The sequence below is a fragment of the Palaemon carinicauda genome, chromosome 19 (assembly GCF_036898095.1).
Source record: "Palaemon carinicauda isolate YSFRI2023 chromosome 19, ASM3689809v2, whole genome shotgun sequence".
In the NCBI taxonomy this organism is placed as follows: domain Eukaryota; kingdom Metazoa; phylum Arthropoda; class Malacostraca; order Decapoda; family Palaemonidae; genus Palaemon; species Palaemon carinicauda.
Genome location: NC_090743.1, coordinates 121,697,121 through 121,723,383, shown reverse-complemented (window position 1 = coordinate 121,723,383; position 26,263 = coordinate 121,697,121). Strand labels below are relative to the sequence as shown.

General features: G+C 41.8%; 1 protein-coding gene across 2 annotated transcripts in view; it reads right to left on the bottom strand.

Moving 5' to 3' along the window:
- LOC137658803 (uncharacterized) overlaps positions 1-9,512 on the bottom strand; it is a 98,203-nt gene extending 88,691 nt beyond the window's left edge. Inside the window, exons 1-2 of one of the 2 annotated variants that reach the window (XM_068393853.1) lie at positions 9,335-9,512; positions 1,967-2,128 (exon numbers count right to left, since the gene is read on the bottom strand). In XM_068393853.1, the coding sequence (XP_068249954.1) occupies positions 1,967-2,128; positions 9,335-9,395 (223 nt within the window). In that variant the 5' untranslated portion in view covers positions 9,396-9,512. The remainder of the gene's footprint in view (positions 1-1,966; positions 2,129-9,334) is intronic. The other variant, XM_068393854.1, reaches the window with a different exon arrangement.
- Positions 9,513-26,263: the final 16,751 nt, after the last annotated feature.

Sequence of the window (26,263 nt, the reverse complement as noted above, 5' to 3'; positions counted from 1 at the left end):
AAATCGAAGACCTTTGGAGCCTCGGGAAGAAAATCAACCCATGGGAAGGATGTCTGCTCCCATCGCGTGCCCAACCGCAAGACCTCTCGCAACCTTTCATTCCCCGGGTAACCCATGAGCCCCAAAGAAAGGCTACAGAAGACGAACTGCTCCATCAGAAAGAGACTCTCCTACAGCAGCGGCTAGCGCTTTTCTCTAGGGGAAACAACTGAGGCCACCCAGGGTCAAAATGGGTGCCACTTGCACTTGGTTTACTCCTAGGAGAAGAATGAGCAGAGTTATCATGGAGAGATCGAGTTGACGGAGAATGATGGCGAGGTTTCTTCACTTTCGAGGCTGACCTAGAAGGGGAAGGATCCCTCTTCGCCTTCCTCTTCCGTCGTCTACTGAACAACGAGACTCATGCATGAAAGAGTGACCCCTACACGCAGGGCAGAAACCGTGAGGATCCGTCTCCTCAGCGGACATAGAAGTACAACAACTGTGCCCTTCATTACCAAGACAAACTCGCATTCTTGGATCGCACGGGCAGTCAAATCTGAAGGGAAAAAGAAATGAAAAAGGATTATTTTTTTTTGCCTTTTAGGCCAGTTGTGAAATAAATAGGAAATCTTTAATTTATGGTTTAGCATGTTAGAAATAGGAACGGATGGCGAGTGATTGTGATGCAGTTCCGGTAGGCTCTGCTGCTTCCTCTGATCGCTTTGGATGACCGCGGAGGTAGCAGTAGTAGGGGATTCAGCATTATGAAGCTTCATCTGTGGTGGATAACGGGGTAGGGTGGGCTGTGGCACCCTGGCAGTACCAGCCGAACTTGATTGAGTCCCTTGTCAGGCTAGGAGGAAAGGTCCCCTATATTTCATTTGTTTTATGTCGACTAACCCCCCAAAATTGGGGGAAATGCCTTAGTATATGGATAGATGGTTTAGCAGAGGAGTCAGACACATCTGCACTCCACCAAGCCGAAATAAAAAGTGACAGTGTTTACAATGTAGTGCTGGTGTGAGTGGGGTGGTGGGTTACCCTCGCTATACCCTCCAACTAACTAGCGGAGGGTAGTTATACCTCGCAAAATCTTGACGGTTGGTTTTCAGCTACTGTAGTGCCAAAATAATACTATGTAAAGAGCGTAAGGTTTGTATCTTGTGCCGGAACAAATACTAGTTAGCAGGAGAGTACTCTCACTTCCTCCTGAAGGAGAAAAATTATCACTATGGGGCAAGGAACTAAGCAAAAGGTCTTTCTAGGTGACCAAACCTGTTGTCAACAACTTCCCACAAGGGAAGTGTCCCACAAAAAGAATGGGGAGGGAGAGAAAACTGGTATTTCACAAGGTGTCTACTCAAGAGCACTTCAAGCATGCTCTGGAGATGATAACGATCCCTATCAGGAACGAAGAAAAGAAGGAACATTAGGCCTGCAACAGAAGACTCTCCTGAAGAAGGGACATTCCAAGCAAACTAAGTACTGTACTGTAATGCTCCAAGAAAAGTTCATTGCCTCACTGATCAGCAGAACCTCTTCTGTAGGGGGACTACCTACAGTACCGCCCTTCACAAGATACACAACACGTGGGATGAAATACTCGATTCTTTGAAGGAACAAATTTCACTTTACAACATGCTCACCTTCTATGCACTTCTGCTGTTAAGCTAAGCAAAAGCACTCAACATATAAAAAGAAACAAATGATTATCGCAAGCAAAGTAAGAAAAGATCAAACAGACAGGACTCTTTGCTTTGCGGACAAAGGGAAAATTGATGTGTTATAGTAGGGCAGCAGGGTTCCCACCCCAACCTACCTACCACTAACTATTACTCCTACCTTGATAAAGATTCAATATCTATACCACCTCATGCTGTAGACATATTTCTCTTCAAAGGATGATGATTTTTACTGCAAATGTGTAAGAACAAATAAAGGTTTGTAACAAGATAAGTGAAATAAAATAAAATATAACACTCACGGTATATCATGTCAACACATCTTGGATTCAAAGAGGAGGAGTAGCGCACTTCAAAATCTGGATTACAGCGACAGCTCCCATCTACACACACTTCTTTATCCACAAGGGTCAATGACACTCCACATGACCGGGCATTACTGCAAGTCCTACCAAGTTCACTTTCTGTGAAAAGAAGGCAAGAATACAATCAACAAATGTATAAAATGGCTGTCAACCTACAATTAAATATGCTTCAGGAATCATTTTAATTAGTTTATCAAAAAAAAAAAAAATGACAAATTTAAAATATAATCTGTATTTTTCCTAACGATACAAACCATGAGCTCTTTATTATGGATATACTTTTGGCAAAACTGGAAGACTAGCCATAAGACTCTAAGCAAGGTGTAAGTACCCCACCGTGTTAGTACCAGCTACCCCGCTCACTAGAGTTGCCAAGTTGGCCTTTTTCAGGCTAAAAACTTCAAATTTGGCCTTTTTTAAAAAATTGGTTAACCTTTAGCAATATCATAAAAATGGTTGGTCTTAAATGCTATACTTTTGGCCATTTTTTACTAATGGGTTGGCCTTTTACAACACCAGTTGATTAGAAGTTGGCCTTTTCTCACTTAAAAAAAAAAACCTGGCAACCCTGCCACTCACACACCTTTGATTGCATGTAGGACTTAGAGGGAGATATATGATGGCAGGCCAAATTTGTATAAAGAGCTCAAGCACTGCGTCATTAGGAAAATACATATTGCTTCCAAATTTGTTATTTGTTCCAACATTATATACAAACTATTTTGCTCCTTACTAAGGATGACTCATCCTTTAGGTGGGTGGAAGTCTGAACCAACTGGCTGGGTTTTGACCAGAGGTTTTCCTGTACGTGCTCCACATGTATAAGAGAGAAACCTTGACACCTCACTAAACCCAGTACAGTACTATACAAAGCATGGTTAGCGGACTGAGAAGATTGTGTGATACTAGCATTGCCACTGGTCTAAGTAAGAATTATCAGACAAATAGGAATCTTTGAACCAACCATAGGAGTTACCCAATCCCACCTCACCAAGGGGTGTGGGGATGCACCAAGTATATATCTCTGTACTAGGTTACATAAGGGAAATGATTTTACCTCCAGGCAGATGAGGCTAGCAAAGGACCATAGGTGCTGTGCTCCAAGAGAGGGGAAAATGAAAGCAAGGAGCCAGTCATTCTTATCATTCATCCCAGACTTAATTTCGGGTAACGTCTACCGTCAACCATCTGCTACTTGTCCATCCAGGAGCATGAGGTATTTAAACCACTTGTTGTGCAGCCACCATAGGGCCAATGGAGAACATCTCTATGTTCCTGTGGGTCACGTCTTGCAAGTAGTGTATGGTGAAGATCGTCTGACGCTTCCACATGTTAGCTTGTAGTATCTGCATCACCGAGTAGTTCTTTTTTAACACTAGAGACATGCTGATGCCCCTGACGTCATGAGCTCTGGGTCATCTCATCGGAGAAGGATCAGGATTCAATGACAGGTCTATGACCTTGCAACTCCAAACAGAGATGGTGTTCTTGGTGATCCTCCTCTTCACCTTCCCCGTGCTGACAAAGAGTGCTGACACTAAGGGGGCGAGCTGCTGCTGTTCTTCTGAGATAGTACCTCAAACTCCTCACTGGACAAAGTAACTGTTGATCTGGATCATTGGTTACATTATGACGACTCTCAATCCGGGAGGGACCGAATTTAGGATCTGCTACCCCCAGATGTTGAGACTTGGCGATAAACTCAGGAACAGCTGAGCATTACCTCCCCACATCCCCTTGAATGGGAGACATCGTAGGAAAGAACATGAAGTTCACTAACTCTCTTGGCCAAAGCCAACGCGAGTACAGTCTTCAGAGTCAGGTGACGATCTGATGCCTGGCATAATGGTTCGTAGGGAGCAACCTTCTGGGACTAAAGAATGCAAACCAGGTTCCATAGGGGTCGTCTTAACTTCTGAATGAGGGCAGGTATGTTCGAAACTCCGTATGAGGAGAGACAACTTCAACGAAGAGGAAATGTTGACTCCTTTAGGCCTGAAGGCGAGGCTTAAGGCTGAGCGATAGCCTTTCACCACCGAGACAAAGAGAAGCTTTTTTCCCAAAGGTATCCTGGGTATTCTGGATGGTAGAGTTGGAGGAACACCTGCTACAAAGGCCTAATGGACAGCCCTAACCAGGGTGTTGAACCACGGTTCCTGTCACAAGGCGCTGCTGGCTGAGAGATTCCGAGAGAATCGACGCTGAGGGTTTCTGAAAGGAAGCGCGACCACCTGGGACAATTGACGACTTGGTGAAAGGTTGTGGCTTCATAGGTTTCTCCTTATGAGGGAAAGGATCAGGTCAGGTAACTGGTTCTTAAGGAGCCTTAAAGGTAGGGACTTTCCGGAGGCAAGACTGTCGGGGATCGTCCTCATCATGCGCTGTTCTCCTGGGAGAACGCGAAGGTATATGTTTGTGAGCTGTAGAGAGAGGAATAAAACCTCCGATGCTCCGGTGAACACTGAGAGACTAGTGAAGTAGAATGTTTAGAAATTAGTTTCCTTTCTTGTAAACGGCGGCGTTCCATAAAACGACAACGTTCTGGCGAACAACACTGTTCTGACAAACGACGACCTTCAGGCAAACGATGAAGTTCTGGTGAACACCTACGACTCGCAGGAGACTGACGAGTAGCTGTTGATCGATGAGCTGCTGGTGAATGGTGCATGGTTGACGACCGCTGAGAGGTCAGCAAACGACAAGCAATAGAAGAATGCCTATCGCCTACCAACCGTTTAGGAAATCGGCGAGTTGGTATACGATGTCGACTGATTTCCAATTGGCGAGTCGTTGGTGAACAATGAGCAGTAGGAGACAGTCGGTTCACTTCAGATCTCTTAGGAGATCGGCGAGTCGTCAGAGACTGACGTGCAGTAGAAGACCGATGGTAAGCTGGTGAAAGGCAAGAAACCCGCGAATGGTGAACAACTAGTCATTGACAAGCGGACAAGTGACGAGGAACTGGAAGATTGTGAACAGTTGGTGATTTGCGAGTTGCAGGAACTCGGCGAAAAGGCAGAGAATCCGGAGATTCAATGAGCGCCTGCAAGCCACAAACAGCTGTTCGATGACAAGGGGTCAGAGAGAGGCGTTGGATGGGCGAGCATTGGGAACCCGCAGGCAAACAGAGAGGCTGACGATCCCTGGAAGAGAGCTGCAACTGAGGAGATGAGAGCTGAGGAGAAGGCTAGCAGCGAGGTCTTGGCAAGGGACAATCCTCCAAAAGGGATCATCTAGCAGATGAATGTAGCAAGCCTGAAGAGACATCTTTTTGCCAAAGGCAAAGGAGAGCGTCTGAGGCAACAAGGAGGGCCATGAACTCTACAAGTTCAGTGCTGACGATGACGAACCTCCACAGGGGACTGCTCAGCAGGAAGATCTCTAGCAGGTTTCCAAATGGGGGCATCTATGGGGGTTCTCCCTCGCGAACGAGAGAGGTGACCATCCAAAGGATAGACTTGCCTTGGACTCCACCCCCGACAGAAGAGTCGGCTCACAGAGGGGGGAGCATAGTCTTCGGCAACGGCGACAGAGGCAGCAGAAGAGGCAGGGCAGGACTCGTCGGCAGGCGCCGTAGACGACTCCTCAGGATCAGGCAGGTCAACAGGTCAACCTAGGAGGATGATGAATGCTGCCTCTCAGGACCAAGTTGATGGGGGCTGCAACAGCGCCTCCTCCGAAGGAGGGCCGGTCAAGCAACAGGACGGCCACACCTGAAAAACATCAAAATAAGATATGGTTTCCCCCGTGGGGAGGGGCGGGACCGCTTCGCTAGGGGAAGCAGCCCCGTCTCTCAAGAACTGGGGTTGACCTGGAGTTATTTGGCCTGCCCTACTATTTGACAGTTCAATGGAGGAAACTGACCGAACAGGGGCATCGGAAAGAGGCCGGGGGCCGGAAGAAGCAGCCTTGCATTTCATCGACTTTGAGGAAGACCCTGAAGGCAATGAATCCCTTTTGGCTTTCTTTTTCCACCAGCACCCAAACTTCTCCAACTGGGAGGCAGACTTCTCCCGGCATTCAGGGCCGGTGCTGTCTTTATCACACCGCCGCCTTCTACAAGTGAGACATTGGAGATGCGGGTCCGTGTCAATGGATGACATAAAAGTCCTACAGGAGTGGCCCTCAGGTCTTGGGAAGGTCCGCATAGCAACGACCAAGGAGAGAGCACACAAACACTGAAAAAGAGAAAGTAAACAAAAGATTTCTGATGGCAAGTCAATAATTGGTGAGGGGAAAGAGCGGTAAGTCTGTTCTCCACCTAAGCCAAAAGCAAAGTGGGTGATAAACACTGGTGTGTAAGTGAGAGGGGTATTTAACTTCCAGCCATCCCCCGCTAACTAGCAGGTGGATGGTAAACCATCACTAAAAATCTAATGGCTCGTCTTTTAACCTCAACACAAGTAATAACCCTATACAGTAAATAGAGTTGGTTTCTATTTAGTGACGGAACAAACCCAGTTTCAGGAGTAGAGCAGTTTGGGAAGCAAACATAGGGATAAGCCTCATTCTTAGGCTAAGCTAGGATACAGCGGTCTAAGGTAAGCATAGCCTGGCTCGAAGTATGTAACAATACAGCTCTTAGGTTAGTTAAGAAGGAAACCTTAAGGTAAGTGATCTTCTTGTATTTGTTTCCCTTATAAAATGTCATTTTTCCAAGAAAACTTCTGGAAATTTAAGTATATATTTTTAAAAATATGTACTGTATTTGCAGCCCAAAAGAATTTCCATCGGAACTGTTCAAAGCATCTACAAATACACCAGGAACGCTTACTTTTTTCATTATGCATTTTACATTAAAACTTCACCAACTATCCTACGAAGATTCTTAACTGGGGAGCTGCCCGTGACCCCACTGAGACACCATGTATCACCTGTTCCCAATAAGAGAAGGTCCTCAACTTACAAAATAGTTTCCAAGAAGCTGTTTGTAATTCAAATTGTTTCAAAGTTGAATTTGGTTACACTTTGGCCTACGGTAGGCCTAACCTGACTCCCATACCTACAATTTCTAACCAGTCGTTTCATATGAAACAAATATCAGGTTATTGCAAATGTCGTTTTGCTTACTGTATTAAATGATACTGTACAGTATTGATATATTATGGTATTTCTTTATCTTATTACAGTATACAAACTTTTCATACAATATCTGTGAATTATGATTCGTTTTATTTTTTTTTTTGTATCCACATGTTTTTAAGTTGAGGACTTACTATATATGGTATGAAGTTCAAAAAGTGTTTTAAAACCTCTATTCAATTCCATTTCCAGAGCGCTAACTAATACAGTCCTATTAAGGGGTGATTGATTGATTGATTTCAAGTTTTCTGGCATCCTGACATCTAAAGTCATTGACGCCGTATTAAGGGGTGAATGATGTTTGTTGGGACCAGAGTAAACTTTCTTATTAATTGTTAAATTGATTCCATTTATGGGGAAGTTGTTGTTTACCTTACTTTACTTTGATGGCTGTTTTATGGTCCTATACAGCAGAACCCTACTAACCACCGGACCTTCACTGTCGTTTTATCTTCTTTGTTCTGAGTATTCAACATTTCATATTACATATTGCTCTTGTACTGTTAAATCGTCAATGTTAAAGGACTCGCAGAATAAGAAAGTCTTTGGTTTCCTTTTGAAAGCCTTAATATCTTCAACTTGCAGAATAAGAAAGTCTTTGGTTTCCTCTTGAAAGCCTTAATATCTTCAATCATCTGGATGTCTCGTGGGACGACGAGCAGTTATTATTATTATCATTATTATTATTACTTGCTAAGCTATGACTAGTTGGAAAAGCAGGATAGCTCAGTGAGGAAAGGAAACAAAGAAAAATAAAATATTTTAAGAAAAGCAGCAAGATTAAAATAAATATCTCCCATATAAACTATAAAAACTTTAACAAAAGAAGAGGAAGAGAAATAAGATGGAATAGTGTGCCCGAGTGTACCCTCAGGCAAGAGAACTCTAACCCAAGACAGTGGAAGACCATGGTTCACATGGTTCAAAGGCTATGGCACTACCCAAGATCAGAGAACAATTGTTTGATTTCGGAATTTCCTTCTCCTAGAAGAGCTGCTTACCATTGATCAAGAGTCTCTTCTACCCTTACAGAGAGGAAAGTGGCCACTGAACAATTACAGTGCAGTAAAATTGTTTAGTAATCTCAGTGTGGTCAGGTGTATGAGGACAGAGGAGAATATGTAAAGAATAGGCCAGACTACTCGGTGTGCGTATGTGTGTGTGTGTGTGTACACAAAGGGAAAATGAACCATAACCAGAGAGAAGGATCCAATGTACTACTGTCTGCCCAGTCAAAAAGACTCCACAACTCTCTAGCGGTAGTATCTCAACGCGTGGCTGGTCTGATATACGCTAATATAAAGCTAATTTTATTAATTAAGAAATATGATTTAGTGTTACCTTGCCAGGACTCAAGCCAGATTGGAAGCAAACACAGTGTTAACACTTAATCCTAAGGTGAGCAAAGGATATGGTAGGTAAGGCTAGAGCTCCCATGTTAGGCGGTATTCTTGTGTTGGTTTTTCTTTAAAAGTTTTTCTGTCATAACCTTTGAAATTTTACACACGGTCTGTCCCACCCAACTACAAAGGCACGGTTATGTTATAGTTCCGGTCAGGAAAACATTTTCTAACAAATAAATGTTTTTCCTGTAGGAAAATGGCTGTGATGGCCGATGTGGTGAGAGTTAGAATCCCTGCAACCTCACCATCCTTGTAAGCTAAGAATAGGGGCTTTGGAGGAGCTTCTAGGTCTATCTGCTTGGTCCTCCTTGGTCCTAGCTTAGGTGAAGAGCGGGCTTGGGCACTGATCATATATATGGTCAGTCTCTAAGGCAATGTCATTGTCCCTTGCCTCTGTCATTCATGAGAGGCCTTTAAACCTATAAACCTTCCCTTTCCTTCGAAAAGGACATTTTCTTTTTAGGAAGCAAACACAGGGTTGAGCTAAGGATACGGTACCTAACCTAACATAGGAGCCAAATCCTTTACCTACTTGCATATCGGAGGGGGGGAATACACCCTGCTGAGAAGCCCATTAGACCTCCGTATTTGTTAATTAGTAAAAAATGTCATATTTATTATTATTAGGAAACACGGATCTGCTGCAATAGATTTATAAACATGCAGATTATCAAAGGAAGATTTAGAGTTTAATGAGTCAACCTGGTTAAAGCGCGGTCCCGAATAAAAAAATAAAGTCAGGATATATAAATTATAAAGTATTTTATACATAATAAAAAATAATCATGCACAAGCTATCAAACCATAATCTGAAACCTACCCGAATTGTTAACAATACACAATAATGTAAGTAACAATATTTCCCTTTTAAATCTACTCATTTTCACGACTCCTGTTATAAATCCATTCAAAACTTGATATATTAAGTCAATTCATTCAACAATGACCAGTTCAGTTCACTTCACCCACACCAGTTACGTTCCTGGTAACCTGGTTCCTTATTGCTCACTCCACAAAATAAGTTTGCGGGCACTCTATCTCTTTATAGATAGGTGCAAAGCTTCTAAGCTTACTCTTATTATTGTTATTAAGTTTATATCATCTGTGCCTTAAATAAATTAATATCATAATGAGGTTCTCAATCTTTACTTTTATTCCCTTCTACTTTGAAATTGGATAGGATAACACCTTGCTATCATCAGTTTTGGCAACCTGTTGTGGTAATCACTTTGGGCTTCTTAAACTCTTCTTTTATATTCATTGCCTTATCTATAAATGCAGCCAGATCCCTGCTAGGATTTTTCAGCATACCTAAACTTATTTCTACATTCTTTAGCTGTTCTAACTTTGGGCATAAAAATAAATGTTCGGTGGTGTCTTCTTCCTCTTTGCATAAATCACACAAATTGTCATCATATTTTCCCCTGAAATTTGCTTTTAAGTTGAGTATATTTAATCTTGCTTTCATCACAAGGGATGCCTTATCCAGATACATTTCTCTGATATAAGGTAGAGGGCCATTTCCTTTAATAAATCTTAATTTTTTCATTATTTTCTTTTTTTTCATTAGTTTCTTCTATTTCTTCTATAATTCTTTTCTTGATTTCTTTTTTCAGGGTCCTTTTCCCCAACTTCTTATTTCTTCCACTTCCATCCCATATTTACTGCAGATTTATTTCTACGCTCTTGCTCCAGCACTTCCCATACGGGTTCTTCAACTGATCCTCAATTATCTCTCTTACTAATCTTTTTTTTCTCGGAGTTTATGATGTTATGGAAGAGCATTAATTTCTTATATTCTATTCTGCAGGACACCGGCCATATTCCTGTTTCTGCAAGTATGCCCCAATATGGAGTACTCGCAGGTAGTTCATACATATTTCTTATTATCTTGTATTGGAGGTTTTCTAGATCTTTCATATCTTTGTCAGTTCAACCCAGACTTCCAGCCTAGACTCCTAGAGTTCCAGGAAATTGCATGTTCAGCTTCCTCGTTGCTCTCCACAGCACGATGATCGTGGTCACACTACTAAATGGTGTAATCATGTTTCAGAACATTCATTATTATTATTATTATTAATTGTCAACTATTAATTATTATCATTAATCATTATTAATTATTATCATTATTATTAATTATCAATTATCATTTATTATGATTATTAATTATTATTATCAGACCTATCATTATCATTAATTATTATTATCATCAGTATTGTTAATTATTATTATTATTATTATTATTAACTATTATCCTCATTATCATTATTATTAATTATTATTATTAGTAGTATTATTATTGTTGTCGGGAATTTCGACCCGATCAATCGAAATTCCCGCCATTTGACTCCACCTACGACTACGTCAAATTGGAGGGAGAGGAGAAACTCGCGGGCGAATGAATGTAGTTCCAGACGTGAACGTTTAGAGCCAAAAAGGGAAACCACCTGGTAGGAAGGCGCTGAGACTAATAAAATCAATTGCTGGTAATTTAAGATTAGGAAAAATAAAGTCATTCTGTTGTAACATGATAAAAAAATCCAATCTAGAAATTTAGGTTCAGGACAAATTGCGCCAAAAAGGTGACGTCGGAGGTTGCAAGGCTAGCTCGTGCTCTTTGATCCAACGTCCCCAACCAAAGTAAGTCCCCTCTAATTGTTATCTCTCCTCTCTACCTTGTGTACCAGGTTGGTTGTAGTAGAAGTTTGTGTGCAAGACGTTTAGTTTTTATATCGCAGTTTAGTGTAGAGATCCTTGTGATTGGGGATCTGAATCCTGAGTTAAATAAGAATAGGGATATTTGGTGTGTGATTCGTTGTGTATTGAATTCGAATTGGCACTATTTTCAGTTTGTTAATGAGTCCGGTGTGGACTTTGTGCTTGAAGAGCACATGCTACATTACCTAGGGTCAGTCTTGTTTTTTCAGTAAGTCTTGTGAATGCTTAAGAATGTTGTTTGTCTTTATCAGAGTTTATTTTTGTAATAAAATTGTAAATTTTATCGCCGTATTTTAGTTAAATCCTGGAAAGTTTTGGGAATCTTGCCTCTTCAAGGCCTTGCGATCCGCCCAGTACATCGGGCAGATTTAATACTCTGGTGAAAATCAAAACATTTGGTCCTTCGAACCGGATCGCAAGCGCTTCCCAGAGCCGGACAGGACTAATTTAAAATATGAGCTTTTGAGAGAGAGAGAGACGAACAATTAAGGTCCTCTACGTCCCGATGTGCGATCGCCCACGTGGGTCAGTTCTTTGAGTCCCTTCTTAACGTTAAATTATTCTTTTTTCCTTGCCTTGCCCAACCCCCCCAAACGTAAAGTAAAGTAATTAAGATGGCTGTGTCCACGATCGTGCATATCGAGGCGTCGATGGGCCTACTGGAGGATTTACTTAGCGAAACGCAAAGGGCGCTGATAGAGACTTACTCCGAGTCCGTTTACCAGAATTTGGTAACGGAGTTGCAGGCAGAGGTCCGACAGCTTAAAGAGCTATACAAGAGCCAGCGCGTTAAGCTAGAAACTAGTTTCGAAGCCCGAATTAGGCATATGTTAGGTGAAGCGACACGCGCTTCCACTCTATTGTACAATAGAATAGATAAAGTGAAAGGCCCTTCAACGGGGAATGTTGCCCTCCCCAGGTTGAAGCCGCTGCCTCTCCCCACGTTTGAAGGGGAAGTGCAAGAGTACGCATCGTACCGTGAACTATTCACGATCCACGTGGATCGAAGAGCTGATTTAGACGAAGTGTCTAAATTCACATATTTATTGGGGACGTTGGGCAAAGAGCCGCTTAGGATCATCAAATCTCTAAGTGTAACCGCCGCGAACTATAGTGTAGCATTAGACCTATTAGATAAGCAGTATGGCAACGTGCACCAGACACTCGTGATTCTGCACCGTAAGTTAGCAAACATCTTTGTGCCGTCACTAAACCCAGTAGAATTAAAAAGGTTCCGTTTTGAGTTGACCATCATTATTGAGCAAATCAAAAGACTTAGTACCAATGACTTAGGCCAGGGCATGGTCATGAGCCTCATTAATCAAAAACTGTCAGAGGGAAAACTATACCGCAAGGTGGTAGAGCATTTGAGGAAATGCGACTATACGTTGGACGAGTTTTTTGAGGCAATAGATTTCATAGTAAGAATGTTAGAAGACGATGCATTGCAGAGAGGCGACAGTCTTGAGAGTGACAAAAGACCAGACAGTAGTGTAAGACCGAAAACCCATCCCATCCACCATAATTCCTGCCCATTTTGTAGCGAACGGCATCCGCCTCACGGATGTCGCCAAGTGACAGACGTAGCTGCTAGACGTCGCATTTTACTAAAAAGGGGTCTTTGTTTCAATTGCACGAAATCAGGCCATCGTAGCGATAAATGTCCCGTATCAAATTCCTGTAGAAACTGTAATGCTAAGCACCACACTGCGATTTGCGACGCGGGTAGACCGCAATCAATCCCTAGTCATAGTAATAGTCAATCAACAACGTCCCGCCCCGTAGTAAATGCGACGCCTGCACAGAACCAAAATGCCCCCCGTCCGTCTAAGGTTAAAGTAGAATCTAAGCCGTGCACGAGCGCAAAGATCGCGCAGAGGTCTGATGTGGACCTCCCATGCACTATCTTGCCAACAGCCATGGCAGGTATTCAACAAAGGCAAGGTAGTAAGCGAGTCCGCCTATTTCTCGACTCAGGAAGCCAGAGGAGCTTCATTTCTGCAAAAATTGCCCGTCAATTAGGCCTACCGGTGGTAGGAAGAGTATCCTTGAATATAGCTCCGTTTGGTTCCGAGGAAATAAGCGGCCAATACGATGTAGTAAGTTGCAGGGTTGAAATGGGGAAAAGAATCGTGCGTATGAAATTGGTGGCACACGAACACGTGGACGTCCCGATACATAACGTGGGTTATGTTAAAGTCAGACAGCATCTGTTGACCAAGGGAGTCACGTTAGCCGATCCAGCAAACCAATCAGATACCATGAAGAACGTTCACATATTAGTTGGGGCTGATTATTTTAGCTATTTTGTCATAGGTGTAGAAAAAGTAGATGGGATAAATCTTTTCTTAACGCATAATGGTATGTCCCCGTACGGGAAGGTGCCACAGTGGCTGTTCCAAGGGGAAAAGGTCGAACAAGTAAGAACGTTGAGAGTGTGCAGAATCACGGACGAGCCATATCTGTATGATGTAGATGAGTGGTGGCGATTAGACCGTGTTGGTATCGCCCCATCTGAGCAATACACTGTTCGCGAGGCCGAGGCCGTGCGAAAGGTATCGCAAAGCGTTGTAAGAAAACCTGAGGGATATCAGGTTAGCCTACCATTCGGATCGGATGCTAGGCCAGAAACAAATTATCGTAACGCTATGGCGCAGTTGGAGTCGTTGCAGACAAAATTCAGAAAGGATAGGGAATATCTTGAACAATATCAGGGAGTGATAGATAAGTATCTCGAAGCAGGTTTTATATCAGAAGTGAAAAATCCCGTAGTGGAAGGTTATTACATGCCACACTTTGGTGTTAAGAAAGACAGCCGTACCACCCCCCTTAGAATCGTGTTCAATGCCTCTGCCAAGTCACAAGGTTGCAAGTCCTTGAATGAATGTCTTTTACCTGGGCCCAATTTGGTAGAAGTAGCATATAGTTTAATTATAAGGTTTAGGTTGAATCGATATGCCATGTTAGCCGACATAAGTAAAGCATTCCATCGTGTTTTGTTAGATCCTCGTGATGCCAAATACACACGATTTCTGTGGCGCAAGGCAGCTGGTCGAGCGCTTACCTTCGCCTTTAGAGTCGTGGTGTTCGGCATCACAGCTAGTCCATTTTTGCTACAGCAAATATTAAATTGTCATTTTAAAGAGGAAGGGCGCCCAGATTTAGTAAAATCTTTTTATGTCGATAATTATCTGGCCACGTTTGAAGATATAGAACATATGAGGCAAGAGCATGAATCTGTTCATAACATCTTAAAAAGGGCGGGTATGCCCTTAGAAGGGTGGGCCAGTAATCACTTGGCCTTCGATAGCGAGAAACAGTGGAGTGAGCCTGTGAGTGTGAACGTGCTCGGGCTGCGATGGGCCCGGGACGTGGACAGATTGTGTGTGAAAGAAAGCAAAGGGATCTGTGAGTTGGGGGAGGGATGGGTGCCCACGAAGCGTAGGGTACTTTCCCTATTAGTCTCCATATATGATCCGATAGGTTTGATAAGCCCATTATTTGTAAGGGGAAAGCTTTTCCTTCAACAACTATGGGAGGATAATGTAGGTTGGGATGATGTTTTAGGAAAGGAGAGGGCTAAAGAGGCAAGTGAATTGTTGAATGATTTGAAAGCGGTGAGCGACATCACCTTTCAAAGATCAATAGGAAAAAGAGGCTTACAACTTCATGTGTTCACTGATGCCAGCAGTAAGGCATATGGAGCAGTAGCATATACTAGGGACGAATGCAATCGGGTAAGTCTGGTAACGAGTAAAACCCGGATCACTCCGAAAGGGATGAGCAAGCTGACGATCCCTAAGCTAGAGTTGCTGGCCTTATTGTTAGGCAGCAGACTAGCAAGAACGCTCAAGGATCTGATCGAGCCACGGGAAATAGTAATGTGGACCGACAGTAAGGTAACGCTGGCATGGGTAGCATCGCCCGATGCTAGGTCTAATAAAAATGTGTTTGTTTCTAACAGAGTGGCGGAAATTAATTTTATTCAGCAGGTTTGTAGTTTCAGTCTGAACCATGTCCCTAGTCAGCAGAACCCTGCCGATATCCTATCCCGAGGCGCAACGGCTCAACAATTGCAAGCTAACCCCCTGTGGAGGAACGGTCCAGAATTCCTCAGGACCACGGGAAGGCCTGTTCCTTGCGAGGAGGAAGATCTACTACATCAAACTCACGTAGTAGCGGCGGTGCAGGAGTTGAGGGAGGAGATGTGTCCTACCCCCCCAGGCGAGATTTGGGACGTCCTGAAGAGGGAAGTAGGGTTCCAATTCTTGTTACGAGTAGCCAGACTAGTTTTAAAGTTTGCTAAGATAGAACGGCATCCGTTCAGTATTGTTGTAAAATTAGAGCAAAAACATTATTTGCCTACTGTTTATGCCTACTTAGAGGGCGGAGTCAGACCCCCTCGTGAAGTTGCTAATTTTGCTAGACAATTGAATTTAGTTTTGGTAGATAATCTCATCTGCACCAGGGGACGAGTGTCCCATGTAGGAGAAACTGATCATTTAATTCTCTTGCCAGCCAAAGGGCATTTGGTTAGGATGTATCTAAATTCTTTACATCAGTTACATTTGCATTGTGGGGTGAATACTCTAATAGGTATCTTTCGACAGAAATGTTGGGTGGCGGGTCTACGTTCCATTGCGAAGCGAACCGTGCGGCAATGCCCTGAATGCAAGCTGGCCTTCCAGCCTCTAACGAGACAGCCACCACCACCCCCCCTGCCAAAGGAAAGGATCACCCTCACAAAACCGTTCACGGCGGTCGGAGTGGACCACACAGCAGCAATACACACGGAGACACGGCCCGGGTATATACTTATCGTAACTTGCATGGCCAGCAGAGCCGTGTACCTTGACTTCTGTCCCTCTTTGGAAGCAGAAGAATTCGTGTTGGCACTTAGACGGTTTAGCGCCACCCACGGTGCCCCACAGCTCATCATGTCCGATAACCATCAAACCTTCAAGGCTGCCAGCCACCTCCTGCAGGGACTTTATGAAGAGGATGAAGTCCAGCAGTTCCTGAGGAAAACTGGCATAAAGTGGCGGTTTCAGACGCCCCGTGCACCTTGGAAAGGTGGGTTCTTCGAGCGTTTGATAGGAGTGACGAAACGGACACTCCAGATAGCCCTCGGAAAGAAGTACCTGCCGGACGCCCACGTGCTAACCCTCGTGAAAGAAGCAGAAGCAGTGGTGAATAATCGACCGCTCATGTACAGCGGTGACGAGCGCGAGGATGAAGTCCTCACCCCCTCCCATTTGATTAGAGGACACCAAGTCCACCTCATGGCCCCGATCTTACCGGACGACCATCTCAACGCAACCTTCACCTCTCGGAAACTACGTGATCGTTACGTAAGATTGACAGATTCGCTCAAAGCCTTTAGGGAACGCTGGAGAAAGGAATACTTGAGTGCCTTGAGGGCCCGGCACGACAGTCGGCCCGGGGAACCCTCCAAGCTGCACCCCGGAGACATCGTGCTAGTCAAGCAGGACAATAAGAAGAGAGCGACTTGGCCTCTGGGACGTGTCGTGGAGACGTATCCTGACGACAACGGAGTCGTACGCTCGGCGAAAGTGTTGTTTGAGGGTGTCGAATCGCTGCGAGCTGTCAGCCACCTGGTTCCCCTAGAAATAGCCCCCTCTGAGGATGACCATGAAGGAGACGACGGCGATGACGGAGAAGAGGGTGCGTACAGTTTGACAGCCGGAATGCCAGGGATAGCGGAGACGTCTGGGAACGACCAGGGTATGGCAACAGCTACGACAACTCAACAACCAGCCACAGGAACGGACGACAACCACGAGGAAGGTGAGAACTATGCAGTTAGTGAAAGAAGTGAAAATGAAAATGAAACAGAGCAGACGAACGCACAAGGACGTTCTGCACGCCCATTGAGAAGGGCTGCCGCGAAACAGCGAGAACTAATGGACTGTCTGCTGAAAGGTGACGATATATAAAAGGTAGCTGTAAACTGTAAGTGAAAAGGGGGCGTGTTCTATCTGGAAGGTAGGGAGGGTGGAGTTTGTGAGGTGTGCGTGAATCTGCGGAGGTTGGAAGTGCTTAGGGGTGGAGAACGGGGACGGGATGGTCTCTCGTGCGTACAGACCGAGCGTTGCACAGAACCAGCCCCTCCCTCTTGTACTCCATTAAGTAACAGCCTGCATGTAGCAGCGCTATAGAAGTCTCGATTATTGTGAGTTGAGACAGACTGAATTTGAATTGTCATGTATGTATTTCTGCCATTTCTTGAATTGTCTTAGGCCCATTGCCTAATTGTCTTTGCACTTGAATTATTATGATTGCATTTCTGCCATTTCTTGAATTGTCTTAGGCCCATTGCCTAATTGTCTTTGCACTTGAATTATTATGATTGCATTTCTGCCATTTCTTGAATAGTCTTAGGCCCATTGCCTAATTGCTTGCCATTTGAATTCTGTAAAATGTGTGTACATTATCACTTATTTCTGCTGTTCCTTATGTGTATTACACGAGTGCTTTAGAATTGCTAGGCCCATTGCCTAATTTGATCTGTTGTATGACTGTATATTATTGATTGTTTATTACCCCGGGGTAACATTGCTGTTGTATATTGTGCGTACTCTGTTCGAGTCGTTGCGGAGCGCTACGCAGCGAGCCTAACAGAGTCTCGGAGTAAGCCACTCCCCTCACCCCGAGTCTAGCTCCATCCAATTGACCGACGTTTCATCGCTCCTTATTTTGGGGCGTGGAGGATGTCGGGAATTTCGACCCGATCAATCGAAATTCCCGCCATTTGACTCCACCTACGACTACGTCAAATTGGAGGGAGAGGAGAAACTCGCGGGCGAATGAATGTAGTTCCAGACGTGAACGTTTAGAGCCAAAAAGGGAAACCACCTGGTAGGAAGGCGCTGAGACTAATAAAATCAATTGCTGGTAATTTAAGATTAGGAAAAATAAAGTCATTCTGTTGTAACATGATAAAAAAATCCAATCTAGAAATTTAGGTTCAGGACAAATTGCGCCAAAAAGGTGACGTCGGAGGTTGCAAGGCTAGCTCGTGCTCTTTGATCCAACGTCCCCATACCAAAGTAAGTCCCCTCTAATTGTTATCTCTCCTCTCTACCTTGTGTACCAGGTTGGTTGTAGTAGAAGTTTGTGTGCAAGACGTTTAGTTTTTATATCGCAGTTTAGTGTAGAGATCCTTGTGATTGGGGATCTGAATCCTGAGTTAAATAAGAATAGGGATATTTGGTGTGTGATTCGTTGTGTATTGAATTCGAATTGGCACTATTTTCAGTTTGTTAATGAGTCCGGTGTGGACTTTGTGCTTGAAGAGCACATGCTACATTACCTAGGGTCAGTCTTGTTTTTTCAGTAAGTCTTGTGAATGCTTAAGAATGTTGTTTGTCTTTATCAGAGTTTATTTTTGTAATAAAATTGTAAATTTTATCGCCGTATTTTAGTTAAATCCTGGAAAGTTTTGGGAATCTTGCCTCTTCAAGGCCTTGCGATCCGCCCAGTACATCGGGCAGATTTAATACACTGGTGAAAATCAAAACAATTGTTGTTGTTAGTTGGAAAAGCAGGATGCCATAAAGTATAAACCCAAGGGCTCCAACAGGAATAAATTCTGGGAGAAGTGATGGACAAATAGAATAAAATTTTAGAACAGTAACAACATTAAAAAAAAGATCTTTCATATAAAAATTTTTGTTGTCAAGTGTATGAAGGCAGAGGAGAACGTGGAAAAATGGGCCAGACTATTCAGTGCATGCGTGGGCAAAGGAAATATGAACCGTAACCAGACAGATGGATCGAATGTAGTGCTGTCTGGCCAGTTAAAGGACCCAATAACTCTCTAGTTGTAGTATCTCAATATGTGGTTGGTGTCCTAACCAACTTAGTACTACCTGCTCTTTTCTAATTATTCCATAGTCTATAATTGTACATTTTCCATTGTCACTTCTAGTCCAATTTTCTCAGCATTTTTTCATGTGTATTGAAAATACTTAAATTCATACTATCTACCAGCTGTACGAGCATTCTGCCACCTACTGAATTTCCAACTATTTTCTTTCTTACTTTACAATTAAAATCTCTCATGATTAATAATTTTTCTCTGTTCATATCTGCTATTTTGACTTGTTCTTTTATCACTTTATACATTTCTTCCTCTTCCTTCTTGGTAGCCTACTCATACTTTCTTGTGCCGCATACCGTACATAACTCCCAATCTAATCTTGGTACGACGATTGTCTATTTATACCCAGAGTACTTCATGGGTCTTATTTTCTGTGTTCACTTCAACTGTTACACTGACCAGTTCTTCTTTAATTCCTATCAGTACCCCTCCTCCTGAGTTTCTGTTATTCTCGTAAATTTTATATCCTTCAATTTATGTTTTTTTTTTTTTTCATCTTTCCCTAAATATATTTCAGTCAGACATATAATTGAGGGCTTAGTTGTGTTCACTATCTCTTCCATAGATTTTATTTCTTTTATTCAAACCCCCTTACATGTATGGCATGTATAGACTATGAGAAAGCTTTTGATTCAGTCAAAACATCAACACTAATGAAAGCTATTCAAATACAATGAATAGAAAAATCTAATGTTAAAACACTTGAAGATATCTATACAGGAAGTACATCAATCCTAAAACAGCATGAAGATAGTGAGAAAATTCTGATTGAGAAAGGAGTTAGACAGGGAGACCCCCGTCTCTCCTAAATTATTCACAGCATGTCTAAAAGTTTTCAAGAATTTAGATTGGGAAAATGTATGAATTATAAATGGGGAACACCTTAACAACTTAAGATTTGCAGATGATATAGTTGTATTTAGTGAATCATAGGAGGAATTACAAAAGATGACATAAGATTTGAATAGAGAAAGCAGAACTGTAGGACTGAAAATGAATTTGAGTAAAACTAAGATAATGTTCAATATAACGGCAGGAAGACAACAAATAAGAGTTATGGATGAGCCTCTAGAGATTGTTAATGAATAGGCCTATAAGTACTTAGGACAGACAGTAAGTGTTTCTCCAGGACACAAGACCAAAATTAAAAGAAGGATAAGCATGAGATGGAGAGCATTTGGTAAACAAAATGAGATTATGAAATGTAAAATGCCACTTCCTTCAAAAAGAAAAGTATTTAATGAGATGATTCCACCAGTATTAACTTAGAACATAAGGTAGTTACAACTCCTAGAGCTATGGAAAGGATAATGATGGGAATAACACTAAGAGACAGAAAAAGAGCAACATGGATAAGAGAGCCAACTAAAGCATAGGATATTCTACAACTTGTAAGAAAAAAATGAACATGGGCAGGACATATAATGAGTATGACAGACAATAGATGGACATTAAGAATAACAGAATGGGTCCCTAGAGATTGTAAAAGAAGCAGAGGAAGGAAGAGAAGACAATGGATCAACGAACTAAGCAAGTTTGAGGGCGTGGACTGGACAGAAAGAACATATACAGATGCAAGTAGAAGGACATGTCTGAGTCCTTTGTTCTGCAGTGGACTAGCAACGGCTGATGATGATGATGATGATGATGAGGACAATTACATAATATATTTTGCACTCTTTATAATTCTTTATGTATCTTTTATTCTCCAAGAAATTCCAGTGACGTCACGGTGTGCGATGACATAACCAAACGGATAAGTGTTGGAGAATTTCCCAATCCGAGACAAAACATTCCAAGAGAAATTAGTGAGTGCTTTGAAAAGGATGACAGAGGATGATTTCCCACATTATTTTCTCTGTGAAGGATAGATTTCCAGTATTTGATTGAATCTTCACGATGTTACAGTACTGCGGTGACATGGGTATTACTGGCTGTAATATGATTTGGACAATATGAGCTGATTCTATAAGGATGGTAATTAAGGAATTGCCACGATTGATTGATTGATTGATTTGAGGTTTTCTGGCATACTGACATCTAAGGTCATTGACGCCAATATCGTTTATGGTAAAAATAAATAAAAGAATAGTTAATTAAAACCATAAAAGAAAAGGGGTCATTTTAAAAGTTAAAAATCTTTCAGAAGATGTGCTTCTGAAATAAAGCTAAAAATACCACTAGCATGTTAAGACACATCATGTCCAAGAATCTTGGCAAGGATGAACCTGGCATCCTCACCTTGAGCCTCAAACAGATATTTATTTTTTTTTTCACTACCATATGTGGGGCATTCGATGAACAAATGCCTCACTGTCAATGGTGCCTAACAGTCGTCGCAATATGGATGATGTTGGCCAGACAGCAAAAACTCGTGTGTCAGCCAAGTGTGACCAATGCGCAGACGACAAAGAGTAGTCTCCCACTTTTGGGGCATCCCGTTACATCTACAAGGAGATACAGTATACCATTACTTATTTCTCTCATCTTATTTTCAAGTAAACCATCCCAATGTCACTGCCAATTATTATTAATAAAATTCTCAACTGTAGGTAAAAAATCATTACTGGGAATGGGATACCTTTTTGGTAGCAACTCAGCTGCGGTATTCTTGGCCAGTGAATCTTCCTTCTCATTTCCAGACACACCTACATGAGCCGGAACCCAACAAATCGAACTGTTATACCTTTCATACCAATAATTAAAAACCACTCTAAAATCTTTAAATCTAAAGGGTTATAGGAATTAAAAACTTCTAAAGCTTGTAGGACACTTCTGGCATCACTGAAAATGATAAAATTGTCCTCGTCTTGTAAGACTAGTTTCTCAATAGCAGTTAGTATGCCGATTAGTTCGGCCGTAAATATGGAAGCTGTTAGAGGAAGTGCACCTCTGCAATTAAAAACATTACTATATACAGTACTCCAAATCCAACGCCAGCATTGAATTTGGAGCCATCAGTATATATAAAAGTCAATCCCTTATGTTCTGCAACATGTTGAATAAAAAAAAAGACCTAGCTTCTATGTCAGTCATATTCTTTTTAACTCCAATAAAATATTTACAGAAAGATACCTCTGGTAATTTCCATGGCGGCATTGATGATACCTTTAATGGAAGCACCTTACTTCTAGCTGCATCATGACTGTGTATCAGTTGTTTCACCCCAAAACCATAAGGTTGAGGGGATTTTGAGTGCATCTCAAAGTATCTTAAGTACTTTACAAAGCTTGCAGTCTGACAGGCTAAAGAATTTGGAAGATTCTGCAACCTAAACCAATACCGAATAATAGAAGACTTTCGGTAAAGGTCTAACGGTAATTCTCCAGCGTCAACAAGGAGGCTTGGAATAGGCAAAGTTCTAAATGCTTCTGTTGCCAATCTGATACTAGTATGGTGTATAGAATTTAAAATCTTTAGTCGACTTGGGGTGGCTGAGGAATATACCTCACATCCATAACTAATTTTTGAAAAGATTAAGATCTGCCCCCCATGATGTATGGGACAAAACTTTTAAAAGCTTCAAGGCATCAAGACATTTTGCTTTTAATGATTTTAAGTAAGGAACCCATGTCAATCTACAATCAAATATCAAGCCTAAAAACCTTGCTTCACTTGCACATGGAATCTGTTGGCCTTTGATGTACATATCAGGGTCTGGATGTAATCCCCAAATATGACAGAAATGGACAACAGTTTTACTTGTCGAAAACTTAAATCCATTCATACCAGTCCATTGAATTATTTTGTCGATTGCACGTTGTAATTTTCTCTCAACCATCGCCATTCTAGCTCCAGCAAATGATATGGAGAGATCATCAGCAAATAGTGTTGAGAGAATATGTTTTGGAATGACAGAGGATATTCCACTAATAGCAAGTGCGAATAGTGTTACACTTAGCACACTACCCTGGGGAACTCTTTCCTGACATTTTCTCGCAGATAGAGTATCCCCCACTCTCACTTGAAAAAATCTATGTGAAATGAATATTGAATGAACAATGGTAGCTCTCCTCGTAATCCCAAATTATGAATGATTTTAAGTATACCATATCTCCATGCAATATCATATGCCTTTTTGTTACATGGTGCTGTTTGTAAGCAAAGGCTTCACACATAGAGGACCCAAGTCGTATCAACACATCAGTAGTCGAGTGCATTTTTCTAAATCCACACTGGATAGGTGATAAAATACCCTTCTTTTCCAGGTACCACATCAGTCTTGCATTGACCATCTTCTCCATGATCTTACATAAGCAAGATGTCAATGCAATTGGTCGATAGTTTGCTGCTAAAAACTTATCCTTACTGGGTTTTAAAAAGGCTAAAATAATGGCTAGTTCTCAAACACTTGGATAACCATGCCATATTCTGTTAATAATACTTAAAATAAATGACTTTGTATTAACAGGTACATGTTTAATCATTGCATATGGAATTCCATCAGGTCCAGGATCTGTATCATTACATGTAGCAAGTCCAGAATCAAATTCTCTTTCAGTAAAAAGAGAATTGTATGGCTCTTCCCTTCCTGTTGCAAAATTTAAAATGTGCTTTTCTTCAATGCTCCTATATTGGTGACCAGGGGCTGCTTCACACTTGCATGATACATTTGAGAAATGATCAGACAGAGCATTGATAACCTCGGTTGATTCAGTCACATACTGATCATTCACTTTTAACACAGGTGATGGGTTGGGGGTGAATTTGCCAAATATATTTTTTACTTTCATCCACGCAGAGGATGATGGTGGTCTACAGTTAATGGAGGAAACAAAAGATACCCAAGACTGGCACCTAGCTTCTTTCATGGCACGACAGAATTGTGCTCTACATTTCTTGTATATAATCAAACTGTCCTCAGTATGGCACCTATGCAATAGAGTTAAAGACCTTCTTGTGGCTCTGTGCAGAGCAGTTAGTTCTGAAGACAACCAAGGGACTGGTTGTTGTTTGAATATCCCTGTTGTTTTGGGAATTGAATTAACTCCTGCTGTATGAAGGGTTCCATTCAGTAAGTCTATGGCATTATCAATATTTTCAAACTGTTCTGCATTCTCTTCAATTTCGCTTGGCTCACGAAATCTATCCCAGTTCGCCTTGTCAAGATTCCATCGTGGCGATCTCTGTAAAGGTGGACTATTGTTGGTGTTAATAATGATTGGTGCATGATCACTAGTATGCCAATTATCTAATGTCCTCCAATCAAAGTCGAGAAGGCAGTTAGAGCTTGCGATTGATTGGTCAATACATGACAACGTACCTGTCTGGACATGAAAGTGTGGCCGCTCCTGTATTAAGGAGCCCGACATCCACATTTTCCACAATTGATGATATAATATTGCCACTTGTGTTTGCTAATACATCACCTCATGAAGGATGTCTACCATTCATTGTATTGTATATTTTCTCCCTATATCAATTTGTACAACCACTGCCTGCAGGGGTGTACGAATAGACAAAGGTACTGTATTTGGGAAACATCTCGACAAACCTACATGAGACTTCCACCATGGCTCCCTGCTTGTTAATTATATGGTATTCTATAGCTAACATACTCTCGAGGACAAGGAGTGTTAGCATCGAACATACTTTCCTGTAGACATGCAATTAGGCTATGGGGGAATTTTCATGAATTAGGAGCTTCAGTTCTTCATATTTGGCCCTTAAACCCTGACAATTCCATTGCAAAATGGAGAAGAAAACTATGGATTATTTCTGGAAGACATCCTGGATGAGGTCTTCCCATTTGCAGTTTTTAATCTAACATTATTACATGTAGGTTTCTTCAGAGATGGTCTTGATATGTTGGGTTTTATGTTTGTCTTTTTCTTTGTGTCCTTTTGATCTATTTGTTGGGGTGGATGGTGGACGTCCTCTTGAACTTCTGATTTATTCAATTTATCTTCTGGTTCATTAGAAACATCTACAGACAAAACATCAAATTTACTCGATGTCATAACTTCAATGTTTCTAATAGAGGGGGATGAGAGAGATGGAGGTCTCTCTCTTTTACAATTAATAGATGGTAAAATTCTAGGTTTTTGCACCTTTCCCACTACAAGTGCATCAGGTAAGCTGGTTTTAAATGGAACCTCCATCAGATCAGGCAAGGACATGGCCTGAGAGATGTGTGTACTAGTTTTTGTGATGGGGGATGAAGGCTGTACAAAGATGGGCAATGCCCTAGTGTTGATACACCGTGGTAAAGCCTCAGGAAGTAATATGCTTACCTTATCATTCAGCAATTTATCAAATGGCATATTTCTTTTTGTAGAGCCATTGGCAGTACTAGGAGGGTTTGATTTTAATGCCTTAGCGTAGCTATTTAATTCATTCAATAGTCTCTTGGCATGTCCCACACTTATATGTTCTAAATTAAATTTGTTAGGGGCAGCTTCTTCCAACTTATACAGCTCGCAGCTCTTGTCTGTGGATTTATGATTCGAGTTGCAATTTAAACACCTCTCTCCAAGTGCACATTCTCCATGGCAAGATTTGGAGCAAATACAGTACCACACACTTTCTCATTTTTGCAAACTTTAGACAGGTGTCCAAATTCAAAACAATTAAAACACTGCAGAGGCTTCTGCTTGAATGATCGTACTTTAATCCTTTCGTTTTCATCGTAGAGAGTAGAGGTCCCCTTTTTTGTTTTGTTTCTTGTTGATGTCGGCTACCCCCCAAAATTGGGGGAAGTGCCTTTGGTATATGTATGTATGTATGTTTTCAATAATAATAAGGAAAGGTACATAAGCATCCTGGAAAGTAAGGATAATCATTGATGTACCTAGAACTGTGTGAACTTTCCATACATTTAGTGGACACATGGCCAGTATCACCTTCTCTGTAAATTCATACAGATCTCTGTTAAAAACTACTCCCCTTCCGTTACTAAAATTTAGGCGGAGTTTGAGGTATAACTTAATATCATTATTAGTTTTTTTTAGGTTGGAAAGTATTACAGATTGTGTGCTTGATTTGGCATGGATAAGGAAACTATTTTTTTCAAAACGAGATACAGTATATATCCTGGTGCAAGAGTTCCTACTTTATTCTGAATTAATTTGCATATTTTGAAATAATTCCCTGTAAACCCCTTTGATTCAGCTACAAGTCACATTGGTG